This window comes from Anticarsia gemmatalis, chromosome 24, assembly GCF_050436995.1.
Source record: "Anticarsia gemmatalis isolate Benzon Research Colony breed Stoneville strain chromosome 24, ilAntGemm2 primary, whole genome shotgun sequence".
NCBI classification, from domain to species: Eukaryota; Metazoa; Arthropoda; class Insecta; order Lepidoptera; family Erebidae; genus Anticarsia; species Anticarsia gemmatalis.
Window position 1 is genome coordinate 2,923,173 of NC_134768.1, and position 15,242 is coordinate 2,938,414.

A 15,242-nucleotide genomic window follows, 5' to 3' on the forward strand; every position below is an offset into this window, starting at 1 on the left:
ATACATTTTCTGTCGCTTTATTTAGTAGTTAGGTTATCTGATACTTATTCGCTAACTGTGACACTGACCCATGCGTCATTGTCTATCAGTTAATACGGCAAGGCATACACGATTGAGGATATTGTCATGATTATTTCGAGCAAAATCTTAGGTATTTGCTATTTTATCTGCTTTAGTCAACGCTAAGCATAGTTAAGTATCTAATTTAAAGGTTTTGTAGAACTTGGTTTGATTACCGGTTGAAAAAGTGCTTAACCTTCAGGTTATTGTAAAAAATATAATTCATAATTAGGTGGGCATAATATTCGAGTCATGATTTATCCAAAACGAATACACTCTAGTGCACAATGATTTCTAGAAACAACATTGTAAAAAAATATGTTATGAACTTACCAGTGATGCCAGAAACCAGTGACCGTTCAAGAATACCCTCGTTTCTTTCAGCCAACATAGAACCAGAAGTCAGAGCGACTGCCAAGAAGAATACGATCCTGTGAACAAAAACCATGTCATCAATCCAAGACTTAATTACTAGTAATTAATAATTTTAAAGAGTCTACACACTCAAATGATCCTTATGAAAGAGCCAATGAGAACAAAGCTATATTCGTTTTATTGGTGTATAGCAATTAAAAATTTGGGAATATTTTAAAATTCTTGGTCTCATTAATTATTAAGAACGATTTAAGACAATGTATACTTACGTAAGAATAACACCAGGGCCAGCGAAGTCGGTGAAGTTGGGCACTTCCAATCCGTACAGAGGTTTGTTGAACTAGAACAAAACATTTATATAAATATCTTTTAATTTTGTGCAAACAACAGAAAGAATAACCCTTAACTAAAAGCCAAAGTCAACTCCTAGTAAAATTATAAACGTAATAAAATTTAAAATTATCAAAATGCCACACTTGGAAGTCACGCTTTTTTTGGATAACCATTACTTGGTTATGCAAAAAAAAGCGTGACAGATGTAAACGAAATTTTACAAAAAAAAAAAAGTTTCGATAAAGAATATAAAATACTAGCTGACCCGCGCAACTTCGCTTGCATCACATAGTAGAAAATGGGTATTGTTTTTTCCCGTTTTTGTAACATTTTTGACTAGTACTGTGCTCCTGTCGGTCGTAGCCTATAGCCTTCCTCGATAAATGGGCTATCTAACACTGAAAGAAATTTTCAAATCGGACCTGTAGTTCCTGAGATTAGCGCGTTCAAACAAACAAACAAACAAACTCTTCAGCTTTATAATATTAGTATAGATTGGCATCGAAAAAAAGCTAAATACAAACCAGAAGAATCTTATAAATATCTACAAATAGCAAAGTAGCGCTTCTCTTGCTCAAGTCTAGGCCGAACTGATTAGAAGGGTAGAAAACTCAATTTGTACAGTGGCCGTACACTGCGGTGCAACTAATTTAACCCAGACTAAACTCGTTTAGCTTAGCTTCTATTTCGCGGTACTTATAATTTGGCACTAAGTGTAATTTGGAAGTTTAGAATTAGGTTTCACTGACACTGTTATTGTAGCTTTGCAGTTTTGGATGTACTATTCCTAATTTCGTTTGTACAGAGATTTCTGTTTGTGTAATCAAAATGCATACATATGTGTACATAACTAAGTACTGCTTTGAGTTTGGTAGTATTATAAATTTGTTTTTCATGTTTATTGAATTTTAATCAGTATTGGCATGGCCCACATGTTGTCATGCCCGGAGTGCCCTGACTCTTGCTCATACCAGGACCTTATGAGCTGTACAGAAAACGCTGTACACGTAGCTGAATACTGGGCTGGCAGTGTATAGCAAGACAGAAAGTGTCATACACTAATTTAAATTAATATTATAATTTGTTTGCCATCGACACACTAAGAAGAAGAAGAATCAGTATTTGGTTGTAATTTATAATTAAAAGATATAATTATCTATGTACATCTCTTTAGACATTTGCGTAGGTGTAGGGCAAAATACTTGATTAATTTAACAAAGTAAACAAAAACGCCCTTTCTGTGCGTGACAAATGCACATTTTCCTAGTTTGTAACTCGGACCCCTTAATGACATATGATTACTTTAACTTACGTCATTATTTAATACAACATTTCAATCATAATCATCATTTTGGTATGGAAACAGGTAGTTTCCTATTTTTTTTATTTAATTTCATCGTATGTATAACTAGTAGCAAAGGTTCCCAAGCCGCCCAATAGATGTGACATAACGATTGATATCTTATTAGGCACCAATCAGGACCAAGTTTTTACATGCACTCGGAAACATAGACGTCCGCGCCAAGGGTTGCTCACAGGTCGAATACTGACCAGTGAGTGCAACTTACTGTACCACTAGCTATTATTTTTTAAGTAATACTTACATGTACTGGAATGGACATAATTCTGGTGGGTAAGAAGCAGACGTCAGCGAGGTGTTCCGTGGCTTCCATAAACGCGAGCTGAAGATCTCTGTTCAACATCCATTCTACCTGCTTGTCTGTAAACAAAGATATACATAAATTAATAATGTGGTAACATGAAAGCTGTATAAGGACAAAGTAAAATTTAAGGTATTTGACTGCCTCCGTGGCCCAGTGGTTTAGGTCGCTACGCCGATACCACTATGTCGGGAGGTCGTGGGTTCGATTCCCACACGGGACAATTATTTGTGCGATCCACAAATAATTGTTTCGAGTCTGGTTGTGCTTTGAGTCCGTTGTTTGTCCGATTGTAAAAGGCCCCGCGACACAAGAGCAATTCTTAGTGCGGGAGATGTCTTTTTAAAACAAAAAGAAAAAAAAAACGTAATCCACCAATTGCATTATACTTTGTCTAATTACTCCTAACACACCTGCCAGCTTAACTTAATTAGTAACAAGTTGTAGTCAAAAATAAAACAAAATGACTGCAGTATCGGATACCGGAAAAAAGAAAAGCTTCAAAGAGACGTTAAAAAGGAAACTTTTTACCTATTGTCTTTTCGTGGCTCTAGTCCAGCGGAGCTTTCTATTACAGGCATTTAATGTTTAAAAAAAATTATACAAAATATTTGAGACAGGATAAGGTTTTATTACTATTTATTTTATTTATTTAATCTAGTTAAGCTAGTCGGCCATCGATCAAAAAAAAAAAAATTTTTAGAGGAAACTGTAAACAAGAAACTGTTGTATTATGGTCAAATATAGTATTAAAAATAAAAAATAAGATGTGTTAAAACCCAAATTCAAGTTTACAAATTAGGCTAATAAGAAAACCGAATGTCACAATAAGACTCCTATTTGCTTTCACCTTACTATATTTACATAAACCAACTCGATAAACAAGGGGACACAAAGGTATTTGTTTCCCTAAGCAATAAAGCCACCTCATTCGGAAACCAGTGTCTAATGGCACAATTAATTTTAAGAAAACCCAAAGTTCGGTGGGAACTCCGTGATTGACTGTTTAATTAAAGGTGAGGATTTCGGAAAAACTTTACTTACAAATGTAGAATCAAAGATTTTGGAACTAGGTAATGTAAGTACAATATGCTTATTTTAGCTTTGATAAAAATGTATTTATTTATCAAACTATATGTTATGCAATTTAAAACGAAAAATCGCAAAAATATATTTTTCTTGGTACCTTAAAGGTAAAAATAATTATATCGACATAATACACATAACACACTTTCTAATGGGATAAGCAGGGAAAACATCACAAAAAGCTACAGAATCAGAAAATTAGTATGAAATATCACATTAGGTACTAATACATTTATCCACTATGCAAATTGGAATGGGAATGCATCGCCCAACGTTTTGCGCATCAGTAACGTTACCAAAAGATAGTATACAGTTACAGAATTCTCATGGCACATATAAACTACACTAAAACAACTAACAAAATGACAAACCAACAGTTAAACCTTGTTATTTATCACAACATAACTCCTCTCGGAAGATCTTAGAGAATTTAATCAAGCAGGCTCATTTAACCGCAGGGATCAAAGACAATACTCAATTATCTACCGGCTCTGGATAAACAAAAATAATCCCCTTAAGCCTCTGTTATAAGGAAGCTTTAAGCATTATGAGATATTGGACTAGAAAATAAAATATGATATTTTTGTACCTGACTAGTAAACATTAAAATTTTAGTCCCCAACTTAGTTAGGCCTTGAGTCCACCTAAGTCTAGCTGAAACCTAAGTCCTCCTTCGATAAGTAGGTGACCCTTGCCCAGCAGTGGAACAAACATGTGTTATAAAAAATTGAAGATGTGAACCAACGCTATAAGGTCTACACCGGCTACGCCATCTTTTCCCGTTTAATATCTTGGTACATGTAGTAAGAGGCTTATAGCCAAAAACTAACTGATTATACGAAAAAAGAGTGAAGGTTAGCGTCATAATTTGATTTCTGCTTATTCTAGTATAAACAGAAATGATATATTTTATACAATCTAAACTTTCGTACCATTCTACAAAAAACATTTTCGTTTCAAATCCCTAGCCGATAGTATCGCAACGTTTTCAAAGCAATAACATGTGTCTGCTCTAACTACTGCCATCTACCGGCAGTTAAACGCAACCTAATGAGCGTTACGTGCGAAGCAATCAAAACGACAGTAATCTGATCGCGGGAAAGCTTAATGTGCTCGTAAAAAGTTCCTACAATGAGACTAGTGACCGGTTTCACCATGATCTGGTAAACTGTTAGTTATGTTAAGGTTTAGTTAAAGACCTAACAGTGTAGCAGTGGTCTGAGTATTATTAAGAGTAGAAGCAAAAATAAATAAGATTTTGACGTTTATCGAAAGTTATTGTGGCTACATTTGGTTAAAGTCATGCTTTACTACTTAGTTAAGGGCTTTTTTAGTTTACTCAGTGGAAGACACTAATATTATTAATTGGAGAACACTAATATTATTATATTATTATTATTATTTAAAAGGTAAAAAAATACTATAATTTAACCCTCTCATTCATAAAAATATATGAAGTTATGAAGGGCTTATAAAGTGTTTTGTTTCTTTCACTTCTTAGCAAAATGAAAGAGAGAAAACATATTTTAGTAGTTTTTTAACTAAAATAGGTTTATAGTGTGTTTATGAATAAGAGGGTAAAAATACAGCATATATTTAAGAAGAGTCTATACTTTACTAATATCCAGTAAGAATGACAAAGGTACCTTAATACCGGTATCACAAAAAGCATCACCTAACCGGCTTCCCAATAAGACAAAGGAGTTCTTTAAACTTAGTTACGGATGGTGAAACCAGCCCTCATTGTTATAACCATTAAAGGGGTACTGAAAAACTTCGGTAGAGTCTAAAAGGAGTGTTACTTTAAGTGTTCATGTTATTTTTAAGTGCGACAATTTGACTTTGGACTTAGGCAGTTAGGAAGACAGTTATGAATGGGACTTGTTGCACACATAACAAGTACACGGATTAAGAGGGTGACACTACAGACTTGTCTGTTAACTCTTTATATAGACACTGAGGCTGATGCTGATAAATAAACAAATACCAATAGATTTCATAACTACTACAGACGTTAGCTTGTCGCAATTTAAATTAATTAAAATTATTTCTATTTTCTTGGAAAAATCAGGATCTATTTAAACGTTTAATATTTTTGTATTAAGTTTACTAATGGAATGCAAGTCTAAAATATTAAAAGTATCATCTAACTTCAATGAGCCTCATGTTAGAACACAAGAACAAGGAGGCAACCTGTTTAAAAGTTTCAGAATTTAGTAAGCAAAAGTGTTTTAGTAACGATTTTCAGTCAGATATGTGTGCTCCAAGCCTAATTCGCCATCCAAAAGTTTGTTTTAAGTAGAAAACGAGTTTTTGTACAATTCAGTTGCAGAAGTTTTGAAACTATAAGGAATCTCTGAGGAGCCGGCTTTTCACGTTTGAGTTTCGAGGAAAAATGTTTGGAAAGGTCGTTGTTTTTTTAAAGATTTATTGTTTGAACAATTTGTTGAGAAAACGGGTGTTCTTGATGTTTGAGAGTGATGGAGTAAGATGGCATGATTTAATAGCCATTTTTAAAAAGACAGTCTGTGTTTAAAGTTTAGCACTCGTGCCCTAACTCAGAAATAAAGCAATTTGAATTTGAAAAAGTATTTCTATTAATTTATAATAAATAAATTTAACCCATTAATGTCCCACTGCTGGGCAAGGGTCTCCTCCCGTAATGAGGGAGGGGTTAGGCCTTGAGTCCACCACGCTGGCCAAGTGCGGGTTGGGGACATTGCATGCCCTCAATAAATGTTTTAAACAAATTTTTTATGCATGCAAGGTTTCCTCACGATGTTTTCCTTCACCGTTGGAGCATGTGATAATTATTTCTAATACACACATAACTTCGAAAAGTCATTGGTGTGTTGCCTCGGATTCGAACCTGCGACCACTTGCGTGGGAGGTGTCAACTTATACCACTCGGCTATCACTGCTATCTATTCTATTCTATTCTATCTAAAAAAATAAAAGTTTCAATTTCATTGTAAAATGTTATCTAGCAAATAAAATGTGACTAATTATTATCAACTATACATCAAATACTTATTACCTAGCGAAATTATTATCTATATTTTCAATTCAGGTAAAATAAATATTGAGGCCCCGTTTCGCTTTTGAAAATCTCTCAAATAGCTTTATGTAGCCGATTTGTTATCTGACACTCATATTTATAGGCTGCGAAACTACTACACCTTTTTAAAAAAAATACACCTTGAAGGTAACTACTAAGATGTTTAAGCAACTCTTACTCTGAAGTCTGATAGTATATAATTACATATTTTTATAAAGATAAAATAAAAGGAGTCTTTTATAGTCGAAAAGCTTTGTCTATAATTGCATTTTTACGTAAATTTTCCTCAATCATTCAATATAGAAACTTCCGGAACAATTATTGGTGTACCCTTTAATCAAACATGGCGTCTGGTATAAAAGACTAATTAACATCAAAAGGTTTTGTTTTGCTTTAGCTACAAAATAGCTTTTACACGTGACTGCTTAAAGAGAGGTTGAAAAAGAATCTACGCTGACTGTTATATGGCTCTATAAAATGTCATATAAATAACTTGGGCTATTAGTTGTGAAAAATAAACAGATAGAGTAACTATAATTGTGTTGTATGGAAATTAAAGAATATTAAACCTAGATATATTATTGACTAGAGGCCGCCCGCGACTTCGTCCGCGTGGAAACCCTTCCCGTGTAAATGCCAATCCGTCGAAAAAACCGGGATAAAAATGTGTTATTCTGGGTCTTCAGCTACTTACATACCAAATTTCATCGTAATCGGATCAGTAGTATTTGTGTGAAAGACTAACAAATATCCATACATACTCACAAACTTTCGCATTTATAATATTAAGTAGGATTTTAAAAAATTGCTAACGTCCGTTTCTGCACATTAATGCGTGTACCTTGTAATTGTTGGAAATGTTTACTTCCTCTAGGACTGGTTCATAAAATAAATTTTCTTGACTCAATAAGGAAAAACGAACCGTAAAAACTTGTCACTTAACCTCTCCATAAACTTACTAATTCTGAAGAAACGACCCCTATTTTATTCCGCCCTAAATCTCATAACACCATAAGCCATCATTCCTTTAATTCCTTTGACAAAAAATTCCTTATGGAACCTATATTTTCCCTATTGTCAAAAAGAGGGAATTTTCCCATTTTTCTACCTCTATTTTCCCTTAAAATTTCGCTGGAATTAAGACAACTGGTACTTAATTCAACAAATAGGGATCGTAAAACGGGCTCAAGACTAGCGGAAGTAAGAAGCACAAAATTAATGATTCTGTTATACGCTTGCATTTGTTTTTAGGGAACTTTAAAACGGTCTTCAGCTTGAAATAAAACTCTTGATACAATTCTGCTATGAGTGAAAAACACTAATCTGTACTAATATTATAAATAACATAGTTAAGACGCTTGGATAGATAGAGATATATGGATTTTTGATACTCAGTGATGTTAAAACTGCTGTACGAAATTCACAAAATGTGGTAGTTTATAATCTGAATTGAATACATACTTTTTACACAGGGGAATGTTCTTTCGCGGAGAAAGTCACTGGTAGAAGTTCCTATAGATACGAAAGTCTTTATGTTTTTGTGTTACCATCTCCCAACTAGAGTTCCGATACCGATATATACCGATTGCAATAAGAAATGGCATGGAGATACATTCAGATCAGGCATCAAATAAAGGCATTTTATTTAAAAATCAATCCCTAAATTGCTAAAATCGACGATGAACTGGGTCCAAAAGCGGCTGCTGAGCTACGAAGTTCTAAGTAAATCTATATTACTAAGTGCTCTTATTGTGTGAAATTTCAATACAAGTTCATGCATTAATGCGTTGTCACGATACGTGCTATGAATCAGCACTTTTCTTCAAAACTGCTGTACCATTATTGCTGTATTGACTTTATTGTTTCACTCATAGGCACGTATTTGATCTTAGGTCATTTTAGAATGTACAATACTAATTAGTTTTATTTAAAACCTGATTCAGTGGTTTTAAAATATGTTATCCTATGATTTTAAAGTTAGCAGTATTGAAAAGTATATGTTTATTTGTTGAACGAAGAGTATTTTTTTAATAAACGCGAAGAAAAGTTAATACACATATTGGTGGTCGTCGGTAAATAAATGGTATCGGACTTGCAATCGCGATTTGTGAGTTTATCTTCCACCCATAGCGCTATCAAGGTACTTTCCTAGCTTACATAAAGGGGTTGTCAAGAATAACCAAACTGGGTTAAAAAATAGGCAACGTAACAAAAATATGAACAGCTGTGATATGAGTGTATTAAAGTCTCTTTTGATTATTTCATCAGAACAAAACAAGAGGTAAGAAATATAATAATTACCAAGATCCAAATACATTTTGTATTATTAATACCTGTTCTACCTAAATCTAAAAATCAACCACATCTCTTAGAGTATAAAGTTTAATTTGCTCTACAAAAGTATTTAATAAAAATCGCCAAAGCCCAATCACATAGGGGGTGAAAATCTAATTAAAATGTAAATGATACAAGTAATTTGTAGGACCGTTCATTTCAACGACAGTAACAATCACCTTTTATTAAAGGACATCATGTGTCGTTTCATAATAATGTACTTTTTGAACAAACAACTTTTCAAAATTAATCTATCTGTTACGTATTCGTATCTAGGCTGTTAAACCAATTATTACAAAATTTACTCTTGATACTTCTTTTAAAATTAAAAAATATCATCATCGTAATAAAACCTTGAAGAATTTGTGGCCCTAAAAGTTCTTGAACACATTTTTTTCCCGTAATAGAAACAAGGTCCTCACTTTTAGCAAAAGCCCTTTGTCCAGCAGTGGAAAAGTGGTAGAAGTATAAATGAAAAGTGGCTGAAATCGAGGATGAAAAGTTGTATTCGGTTTTAACATAGAGTGGAACCCTTCATGCGGTAATCGGATTAATACTTGACCGTTTTTTAACTACACAAAACTATAAAACAAGTATTTTCGTTTTACATCAACTCTTACGCGAAAAGCCATTCAACACGGAATTAAAACACTTCTATAACTAAAATATTACTAGAACAGCTACATTTAGTTTCACCAGTAAACCGTATGAATTTAAAATGAAATCGCACAATAGAAAATATCAACAATACAGCAAAGTTTCCATTGTAACAAAATTAATTTGAAAATGCATATTGTTTGAAATGTATTGCGTGAACTAGTTTTCCGTTAATGCTGGCTTAAGCTTTATTGTATGGTAAATAGGAATTAATATGAATTAGATTTGTAATGAACAAACGAATTTGTTAAATTAGGTTATTTATTTTTTAACTACCTTCTGATCGCGGCTTTGTCTGCGTGGTACAATTTTATAGCGTAAAATATAATCCTGGTTTTAAAGTACATGTGTGCTTAATTTTCACGTTTGAGTAAAAAGCACCCATACAAACATGGGTCCATTTCGCATTTATAATACTCAGGTATATAACAAATTTATTAGATGGTGAAAATAGATTTCCTTGAATAACATTAGAAATGTAAAGAAGAACTTACACTTACTGAACAAAAATACTCATGTATTTACAGAATAAAGTTTTTTTTAGTTTTTCAATTAACAAAAACCTTGTGTGATGATAGGATATAACATTATCAACCCTTTTGTTTCACAACATCGGTCCGATACCCATGTTAAGTAGGGATTACCTTAAGTCATATTTTGATTGATTTTCGGAACAGTTACTACAGTTGATCGACTTAATGGATTAATCTAGCACGTTTCTCTACCTGGCCTAAGAAAACAAAATTTAAGCCACAAAACATGGTATAGCACTTAAAGCAAAACCATGCCAATGAAAAGGAATAATTGGTAAATATTTTATAATATTAGACGATTAAATAGATTATGTAACTATACATTGAGAAGTAAATTATTATATTTTTTCAATAAACTGACCAAATGATTGTTTTTATAGACAACTCGCACTAAGAATTGCTCTTGTGTCACGGGGACTGTACTTAACACAAAGTACAACCAGACCCGAAACAATTATTTGTGGATCGCACAAATAATTGTTCCGTGTGGGAATCGAACTCACGACCTCTCAATGCACTGGAGGTGGTGACCACCTAAACCACTGCACCACGGAGGCAAATTTGTAATCATATTAATAAAAAGACTTGCAGAATCTTTCAACAAGACTGATTAAAAGCAACAAGAAACCTACCAGTCTCATCCATATGAGCTTCCATGTCGGAGTTCTTCACGATCCAGTAGTTGAGGTGCCTTGGGTCCGTGATCCTGACCTGGAGAGACTCGGAGAAGTTGGCAGGGAAGACCAGGACTGTCCGCGCTTTACCGTGAGCCGCTTCCTCCATCGCTACTTCTTTGCTGTTGTATTTTATCTGTGAGAAAAGAAGAAAGAAATTCTATATGTATTGGCTGACGATTTTATTCTTCTATGTAATCATGGTTTTAATTAAATATGTATTATATTTCTACGGTGTAAGGAAATTGTAACGATATAGTTTTTATGACTAAGTAATAGGAATTTAATACTATCAAATTCAGATGTCACAAATGGTGACATTTCTTGGTATTGCTGTTTTTAAACAAGTTCATTATTTCAGAGTTCATTATTTGCAGATACTACACAAAACATTAACAGATAAAAAAACCCATCATTTTGCGAGAGTCCAAAATCTGACCTCAAATATAATATAAGCCCAGTCACATAGATTACAAGCAAAACCTATTACTATTCGTAATTAAGGAACCACAGGATTCTCAGCCGCCGCTAATTACACCATAAATAAGGCCGCATATTAATTAAAATACTTGCCTCTTAAAAATACCCAGACTCACGCTAAGAACGCCGAAAATAGTTGGAAAGTTACAAACTCAAAATATGCGAAAAGTTGAAAATTTGTTTGTATATAAAATAGTATCGCGGCTTAACTCTTTAAAGTTTGATGGATAGCTAAGCCGTTCCCTCAAAAGGTGGTCGTGAGCTTGATTCCCACAAAGAACAATTATTTTTTATTTATTCCTTTATTTTAGGCAACTGAGGCCCATAGATATACAATTTTTGGTATAGTTTCCATTGAATATCGCTAAAAATCTTTGCTCCTGAGATTCACTTATTAGGAAAACTTGGACGTAAACCTCAATTGCCATTGACACTTTAAAATTAGTCGTTATTTATTACAATAGCGAAAATTTTTACCTTCAAAATCATTAATATAATCATTCGAAATCCTTATGCCATTTGATTAAGACTACAAGCCATGAAAAGAGATAAACTAAACATTTAACTTACCAAATTCGACTGCCGTTTAGATAAAAAGTCCAAGTACTGACAGCTGAACCTCGTCAAATTCCATTCATAAGTCTCAGGATCTTGCGGACACCAGTTCTTGTCGTAATCACAGAGCGGTTCGGTGGAGTTCACTTCATAGTTCACGACGGCGATTGGGAGTCCTACAGGGTAATGTCCGATGGCGAGGCAGAAGAATATCATTTGGGAGACAGGAAGACCGAGTAAGAAGGCTAGAGCACTGGAAAGAAAAATGGTCTATTAGTTTTATTTGTATTAGATTCAACTATGAAGGTAAAGTCATCTTTTTTTTTATAAATTTGCACAAAAAGGACTCGTAGAAAAGAGAACATGAACTGAAAGCTAAAATAAGGGCATGAAGCTAAATACTTTTTAAAACATATTGTATTAAAAAATATTTAGCTCATGGTATAATTTATGGTTCTCAATTTAACCATGATATTATTTTGATGATACTTCCAAAAAATAAAATATGCATCAAGATTAATGGTTTCATTGTTCTCAATTATATCAGAGGGATCAATTTTGACATAATAAACAGATTAATAAAAAACTACACTTCAATACAAAATAACAGATAATGTCACTTACCCGAAATTCCTAAACAAACTCAAGAAGTTTTTCCATATCAACGCCTTCATGTGGTGCCACTTCATGGGCATGTACTCCTCCATGGTCCTCGCAGGTTTCTCCTCAGGAGGCATGGCTTCCACCGGCATGATCAGCTCAGGAGTCACCACCACTCGGCCTTTGCTACTCATGGATACGTTGTCACCAAATTCACCAGAAATTTCGCCTATTTCTGCTTCTTCGAGGTCAATGGCATTTGGATTCTGGAGAAAGAAGTTCAGGTTACAATATTAGGTAGATTTCAGAAATACGATAATTCAATTGGGTTTTTTAATGCATGGAACTGATGGCTTATTACTAGTAATTCGCAGATATGGTTCATCTAAGTGTTACAGGTAGTGTCCCACAACCGTCTGAAACCGAAACCGAAACGTCCTTAAAAGGATCACTTTTGAAGGAAAATAAAAAGAAACCGCTTTTCTAATCAATCAATTTAAGACACATGGATAGTAGTTATTGATTCAACGCGCTGATGGCCGATCAAGCTCGAAATCTCCCGAATGTACTTTCGTTTTCGGCTGTAGTTTCGGCAGGTTTTGTTGTCGAAAACGAAACTAAATTTGCGTTTCGGCCGTTAAAAAACCGAACATTCGGTCAGAAACTAGTTACACGATAATACCTAGACCAGGCATTATTTGTCTATGAAAGTTTAAATAACTGTTATGGCACAAAAAGGTGCCAAAAAACTACACGAGGCCCATAAGTTTTATGTTATGGAGGTAAAACAGTATTGGCAAGTGTATATGTTTTTCTCTTAAAACAGGAACTCGGTATTGGCAACACGCTCAATACCTTTTATTTTAGTAGTTATTTGTAAACAGTCTACCAACTTCTTCTATCTAACTGCCTCTGTGGCGCAGTTGGTAATGTATTCGACTACTGTACATGAGTTCTTGGATTCGATTTCCGGAACGAGCGACGTGCTATTGGTATTTTCTAAATTATATTAGAATGAATTTCAATAGTAGCCCGAAATTTGGTAAGGCTCGCCACTTAATAAATGGAACTAACATTATTAATGGCGAAATGTGGGTGTATTTTTACCAAAGATCCATACTCGTATTATAAATGCGAAAGTAACTCTGTCTGTCTGTCTGTCTGTTACTCAATCACGCCTAAACTACTGAACCAATTTGCATGAAATTTGGTATGGAGATATTTTGATACCCGAGAAAGGACATAGACTACTTTTTACCCCGGGAAAATGTCTCAATATCTTCACAAATTCACGTTTACAATATTAGTAATGTCGCTTACCGGTATAGCTGGCAGTTCCACTCTCTCCACCACATCAGCGAGGATGCTGGACCTCCTCCTCTTGCCCAAGTTCTGCAGCACCGACAGCTTGAGGAACACATCTTCAAGACTCTCGCCTTGATAGCGGCGGATCAGTTCAGTCGGAGATTCTTCTGCTAAGAATCTACCACCTCGCATTAGACCGATCTGGAGAAAAGGAAATGGTATTAGCGTATTTAATTTTGTTTTGGTGATGGGACCTAATATTTTCTAATCTAATTACAGTATTTTTAAGCAAACGTTAAAGTGAAAGTGATCTGTGTCCAGACAACTCTCACTCAAATCAACACTGCCGTACCGTACCATCCTTTACTGGAACCATCTCGCCACATTTTCAGATCCCTATTTGAGAGTTTCTGGATGGGGCTAGAACGCTAAAATGTGGTTTGGTTGATGACCCACTAACGTGTAAAAAAAGTTCAACGGCTAGTCATGTAACAATAAATATAATTTTACGAAGGAATAATAATTGAATTGCAGCTCTTCTAACTGGCTAGTTATTTAAAATCTCTTAACAAAATAATCTTATTTTTCAACAGTAACATTTCTTAAGTACTTACAATATCAGCCTGCTTAGTCTCATCAATATAATGAGTCGTGATGATGACAGTGGTTCGTCCACCCTTAGTTATCTCCACCAAATGGTCCCAGATGCTGTAAACAAAACCTTTGTTAGAGAACATTCCAGAATTTTCATCTTAAACAGTTTGCAATTCATTAAAAGTGGTTGAGATATTATTGTCCTTAATTTATGAGCCTGTTATTATACTTTGCTGTTATAGATGGAGTCAATGAACTTTCAAAAGGGAATCTATACTAGTGATATAAAGCTAAAGAGTGTGTTTGTTTAAACGCGCTTAACTCAGGAAAACCTGGTTCGAGTAGTTGTTTTGACTACAGGATCGACTTGATTTCTTCTTCATGTGTTGAAAAGAAAATTTATTAAGGAAGGCTATCGTTTGCTTGAACCCGCTTTTCGCAGGACTAAATGGTTCGAATTAATAAAATCTTTTTGTTATTTCCTATTGATTGAAAGAGGCCTGTAAGCCATATAACATCACGCTATGACCAACAGGAATATAGCAATTATAAAGATTGTAATAAAAGTGGAAAAACTAAAATCTAAGCAGACGAAGTCGCAGGATGCCACTGTTTATTTATATCTCGTTTCTGAATACAGAAATTGAATATTTTCAAAACTGCAATTTGTTTTGACGATCGCAGACGATATAAACATTTGTCTCGCTACGATGCAGTTTGTACGATTAAGTTTATTGTATTTACACAATGATACTATCGAATGCAAATTGCAGCTAACATTCTCATTACTACTTGAAAATTTATTAATTTATTTCGTTACAAGTTAAAGTATCCGATGAAACTATTATCACGATATTATTGTTTTTGCCGGGAGGTCATGGGATTTGTGCGATCCATAAATAATTGTTTCGAGTCTGGTTGTACTTTGTGTCCGATG

At 34.2% G+C, this 15,242-nt stretch overlaps 1 protein-coding gene across 1 annotated transcript in view; it reads right to left on the reverse strand.

Moving 5' to 3' along the window:
- The window catches only part of osy (ABC transporter oskyddad), a 79,751-nt gene that overhangs the window by 7,047 nt on the left and 57,462 nt on the right, over window positions 1-15,242 (reverse strand). The window contains exons 7-14 of the mRNA XM_076130511.1: window positions 14,326-14,419; window positions 13,727-13,912; window positions 12,431-12,672; window positions 11,822-12,059; window positions 10,730-10,907; window positions 2,373-2,488; window positions 705-775; window positions 394-491 (exon numbers count right to left, since the gene is read on the reverse strand). Of these exons, the coding sequence (XP_075986626.1) occupies window positions 394-491; window positions 705-775; window positions 2,373-2,488; window positions 10,730-10,907; window positions 11,822-12,059; window positions 12,431-12,672; window positions 13,727-13,912; window positions 14,326-14,419 (1,223 nt within the window). The remainder of the gene's footprint in view (window positions 1-393; window positions 492-704; window positions 776-2,372; window positions 2,489-10,729; window positions 10,908-11,821; window positions 12,060-12,430; window positions 12,673-13,726; window positions 13,913-14,325; window positions 14,420-15,242) is intronic.